Source organism: Octopus bimaculoides, chromosome 2 (assembly GCF_001194135.2).
Source record: "Octopus bimaculoides isolate UCB-OBI-ISO-001 chromosome 2, ASM119413v2, whole genome shotgun sequence".
Taxonomy (NCBI): domain Eukaryota; kingdom Metazoa; phylum Mollusca; class Cephalopoda; order Octopoda; family Octopodidae; genus Octopus; species Octopus bimaculoides.
In genome coordinates this window covers 100,161,844-100,167,728 of record NC_068982.1, presented here as the reverse complement: position 1 = coordinate 100,167,728, position 5,885 = coordinate 100,161,844, and the positions used below count along the sequence as shown (strand labels likewise).

General features: G+C 36.4%; 1 protein-coding gene across 1 annotated transcript in view; it reads left to right on the top strand.

The window, feature by feature from the left end:
- Nucleotides 1–5,885, top strand: part of LOC128247072 (uncharacterized) — a 155,211-nt gene that overhangs the window by 90,870 nt on the left and 58,456 nt on the right. Inside the window, exon 2 of the mRNA XM_052965865.1 lies at nt 1,516–1,707. Coding sequence (XP_052821825.1) covers nt 1,633–1,707 — 75 coding nt within the window. The 5' untranslated portion in view covers nt 1,516–1,632. The remainder of the gene's footprint in view (nt 1–1,515; nt 1,708–5,885) is intronic.

The window sequence follows — 5,885 nt, the reverse complement described above, 5'->3', positions numbered from 1 at the left end:
CTGTGGTCGCCGACGAGACAAAGGAAATACCATTGTCCCCAACTGACCAGAGTACGGGTTCAAAACCCAGCCCGGGAGATAGGGATATAATGCAAACTGTATTTTCGGTCGTCGCATCAATATTATTCTTCTTATTATTTTTCTTCTTCTTCTTATTATTATTATTTTTCTTCTTCTTCTTCTTATTATTATGATCATCATCATCATTATTGTCATTAATCCTACTACTACTATCGTATGTATTATTTTTATTTCTGTTATTATTTATACTTCCTTCAACTGTAGTATTCAAATTCATCTCAGCATCAACAGGCATGTCAGTAGTCTCTGTGCTAGTATAAACCTCGGAGTTACAGTCTATATTGTATATATTAGATATGTTAGTACTGCTGTTTCTAATTCCTACATCACCATTAATATTATTTTCATTGTAGGGGTTTAAGCTAGTGTTGACAGTAATATTATTATTATTAACACCCCTTGCCGATTTTATATACTTCCTATTTAACCTTGCTATGATAGTACCCATATTCGGGAGGGTAGAATACGAGATTCTAACTGTCTTACGGGAAAGAATTCTGTTGTATCTATGGGAAGCAGGGAAGTTTTTTTCTAAAATTGCCATAAATTTCTTATATATGTTTGTGGATATGGTACAGTTGAAGGGAATGTTATACCAGATCAAACCTACCCTCTAGTATTATATATAAAAAAAAATCAAATTATATATAATAAAATCAAATTTTAATACCTTGTCACTTTAAATGTAAGTTATATATATTTCTTATAATTTTCTATAAATTCTTATTATTTTGTTTTCTTACTTTGATATCCTTACCTATTAACCTCTTATCCCATTAAGTTATTTTTGCTATGTAAAATAGTTGAGAATAAAGTGTGCTTCACCCTTTTCTTTTTCTTAGCAAATGCCAGTAGTGTAGGTACCAATAGATTTTTCCATTACAAACTCTTATTACAAGTAGTCTTAAATTAAGAAAATACATTTACGCTGAACAAGAAATCAGTTTGCTACGTCATATTTTCCTCTAGTTTCTTGTATGATGTACATCATTTCCCTTTCAGTTTACTCAGTGATATTGTCTACTCTCACCATATTGCTCACTCCAAAGGAACTCTATAATACTATTTCTACAAATTAAATTTCACTTTTGAGACACGAATATTTCTATAAGCATGTTCTGTAATATATTTATGCAAACCTTGCTTTTATTAATGTTTTGAAATGTGTTAGTTTCCTTTGTATACATTGCCAGCTAATTCAAACCTATACATAAAAAATTTTCGGTTTATCATACCTCTATGTCAGAAGAGGTTTACATTTTTCTGAGTTTATAAAAGATACGTATTATAATTAATTTGGTGTTGTCACTTCTGTATATTGATATTTTCTTCTGTTCTTTTGCTTCAAATACAATTAAAAAAAAAAAATTAATGTTCTAAATTTCAGTAACAAATTATAATAGGTTTCTTTATGACATACTGTATTATTTTCAGGATATAGATGTGTGTGTACATTTAAACAGAAAGCGGAAGAGAGCTATATATATATAGTTATACAAACATTCAAATGTAAGCAAACATCTTAAGAACAGAGACCAATTTATAGCCACTATGGATACAAAAGAAGTAAATGCGTTGGCATGTCAAGCCCTAGTGAAAGACAGTGAACCTAGTTTTGAGATGAATGTAAGTAATTTCAGTGTTTCTATTCTTTGTCTATCCAAGAGCTATGTTGGATGTGGAGTGGTTTGAATTTTAGTATTTGCACTGTTAGTTCTTGGTTTTATTAGTTATTTGCTTGTTTGTTTCCTTTTTAATTGTATTTTTGTTCTGTTTACCACAATATGTTAGAGAATGCAATCACGTCATGAAAATAACTGACACATTGTCATTGGCAATTTTCTTAATAAAGATCATCATGATGGCTATCATCATGATCATCAACAACAACAGTTGTAATATCTGAAATCATGTCAGTACCATCATCACCATCATAAAAAATATATTTTTACACACACACACACTCTCTCTCTCTTTCTCTCTCTCTCTTTCTCTCTCTCGTTCTCAATTAATTGTTGAGGATGGAACCTTCATTAGTTTTGACCAGCATACTTGAACTACTTGTTAAATTAATATAAAAGTGGCTGAGTATTCCACAAACATTTGTAGCCTTAATGTTATTTCCAGGCGCAATCAGCACAACACAATATGTGACAATGCCAGACCTTTGAATTGCTTGTACAATCCAGTGGCCTTCCACACAGTTTCTATCTACCCAATTTCACTTACATGGCTTGAGTTCAACTAAGACTATGGTGAAAGATGCTTGTTTGAAGATGGTATCAAACCCAGAATCTCATGATTGTGAAACAAGCTTCTTAGTCACTCCGCCATTCTTGGATCCATGCACGCGCGCGCACGCACACACGCACACACACACACACACACACACACACACACACACACACACACACACACACACACACACACACACACAAACAAACTCAAATGTGTGTGGGCAGAATGATTCTCATGAGATAAAAAAAGAAGTAAAATAAAGGCCTTTGATCAATGGCTATATCAGAAAACAAGAAGCCATGACAGCCCTTTGGGGAAAGACTTATGCTTAGTTGAAATAATATATTTTACATCTCTCAAAGAGATTTATGCAGTTGCAGCACGATAAAGTGATAGCATGTTGTCAACTTAATGTGACAGCCCCATAAAAGGGAAGAATGCTACTGTTATTTAGCCCTAGGAAACACTGTTTCCTGTTGGACTTGACACATTTCCTTTGTCCTTATGTTTTCAAAGTGGAGACAAGCATCTCCACCCAGCAAAGCCAGCATCCAGAGACTAGTTTCAGAGTCATTGTCTGGAGTAGCATGGCTTGCTAGCTGAATTTTTTATTAAGACAATAAGTGTCACACATAGATGGTACAGCACAGGACAACACATACAAAAAAGTTAATATGAGTTCGAATGATCCTTATTTAAAATTTTAATGAAATAATTAATTTTATATTATATAGTCTTTTTCCTTTAGGCCCAGCGGCTACCCCTTTCCTTTTTTTCCAATGCAAATTAAGTAGGGTTACTTGCACCCACGTTTCTTAACACAGCCTTCCATCTTTCCTCAAACACACTTAATGACAGGATTCTTCTCTCCAACCCTATCTTGCTCTTCAGATGATATCTGAAGTATTGTAGCAAACCAGGGCCAGTGATGAAGGATCCCATCATGAGTCCTTGCAGTCTAGTCTTCTAAACACATTCTCTCAACACAGCAACTATACAGAAAAAACATACCTCACCTTCCTTCGAGAGTCCAGTTGGCGGTACAATATTTATTATAAATTCAGCCGATAGCTGTACTCTTCCCAGATGTGACAACACGTGTTCAGCGTAAATTATCAAGCCTGACAGCTCCCAACAACGTCCAAAAGTGTGCTGGGCAGTTTCATCGTCCAGCCCACATCTTGGACATGTTGTTGGCACTGACATCCTGTGCCTGGATAACTTATCGTGAACAGGTAAAGCATTCCTGTAGCACTGCCAGGTCAGGGATTTTTGGTAATTATCCAAATACCCTGGCCTAAAAGTTTTTTGAAACAGATTGGTAAGTTGGTTCTCATCGAACCCCAGAGCCCCTCCTAGGGCGTCATCATTTTTATGCTCTACCAGCCCTCTATGCAAAACCGAGGTGGTATTCCCACTGCCGGCCTTGCCTGTCTTGTGGATAAGCGCGAATGCCTGTTGACACTCCTTTTGTCAGGTTACGTCTTTTAATGAAATCTGGTTTGAATCTCTCCAAGGGGGCTGGTAGAATTCCTCTACCAGCAGATTCCACACCTTATCACCTTCCAGGTAGTGCCAGAGATACCTCAGCCTCAACGCATGTCTGCGCATCATTAGCCAGGGCATCTCTAACCCACCCTTTAGCGGTTCCTGGCAGCAAATGGAGTGCCTCACAAGTGGCTTTCCTCCTTTCCACAGAAAGCGGAAAACGAGGCGCTCCAACTCGTTTAGCCATGAATCAGAGCAAGGAACAATGATCAGGCGGTAGGTGATTACAGATGCAATAAACACCTGTACCACCTCCGCCCTTTCAAGGACAGAGCCCTTCCGAACCAAGTCCAGACTAGAGCCTCCACCTTATCTGTCACCTCGCTCCATTTCTTCTCCGTCTGGGAGTCCAGTCCAAACCAAATTCCAAGCAATTTAACAAGACAATCTGTCCAGTGACTCATGACACTGGACGATATCGACTTGCTCCTCCAGGTGCCGGGGCACAAGTTGATGGAGAGATAGAGATGGTTGAGACACAAAAACTGACAACATTAGGAGAGAATGGAGACGGAAAATGGGAAGGAGTACTGGAGGGAAAAATTGTTAGGACAATGATAGAGTATAAAAAGAGCATAGAAATAGAGAAACAGATCACTAAAATGAAAAATGTAATCTGAGTAAAATTATCAGGAAATGAAGATACTGAAGACGACAAGGCAGTTTTGCTTGAGAGAGAGAAAGGGAGAAAGATTAAAAGAATAATTTGGTGAACAAATTGTAATAACGGAGTTGCTGGTTTGATGCGATTAACTACCACTACCAGTGGTGACATTTGATGACATAATAGAGTACATAGTAAATTGAAAGTAAGTGAAATTTGTAAAACTTAAAATAATGTTTTAAGAAAAGAAAAAATGTTGTAAAGAACAATGAACTGTTTGTAAATAGTGTGTTATATAAACAGTTAAATGACACTGCCTGCGTGTGGAGAGCACAAGTAAGACATTTCATTTTTCATTATATCATTATGTTCATAATTTCATTCGATTTATGTTTTATTACCCCACTGTATTGTGTTGTCTGTCTATGTTCATACCTTCTTTGTAAGAACCAATGTGCTCGTAATAAAGAATAAATCTAGCAAGTCATGTTACTCCAGACTGATGATGAGCAATGACTCTGAAACTAGTTTCTGGATGCTGGCTTTGCTGGGTGGAGATGCTTGTTTCCACTTTGAAAGCATAAGGACACAGGAAATGTGTCAAGTCCAACAGAAAACAGGTTTCCTAGGGCTAAATAACAGTAGCATTCTTACTTTTTATGGGACTGTCACATTAATTTGACAACATGCTATCACTTTATTATATTTAGTTGTCTGGATTTCTGCTTCTTGACTATATAGTCTTATAGTATTGAGTTGAAAGCAGAACTTGAAATAATTAAACACTTTCAGAAATCAAGAAGATTGTTATGTTAATGATAAATTACCAAAAAATGCTGAAAGCATTAACACTCCCTTTCCTAGACTGAAGATTAAAAATTGTATGCAGTTATATATATCTGATAGATCTTAGAGGGACTGGTGCCAGACTATGACATTGATAACTATGCACATTCCTAAATTGAACACCACTATATCGTATTAAAAATACGCACTTCTTCATATAGAGTTAGGATTAGCTGTTACAAATATTTGGAATTCTGAAGACCATACCCTTTGAGAGAAGCATGGCATAACTTTGAGACATGCATAGAGTAGCCACCAAGACATTCAAACAACAATTAAACATTCTACTGTTTAAAAAACTGCATCACAGATGTGTGTGTGTGTGTGTGTGTGTGAAGGTGCATAGCTTTGTGATTAGGGTGTTAGGATCACAATCATATGATCATGGGTTTGATTTCTGGATCGGCTCATCATTTCAGTTGCTGGTGCTGCGTACTCTACCTCTAGCTGTCACATCCTTCATGTTCCACTGGGTCAAAAGTGAATGTGTCAAGATGTCTGTAATTGCTTACAACTTCATATATGTCTAAAACAATTAATGAAAGTGTGGTGGAAGCTACCAGATCAT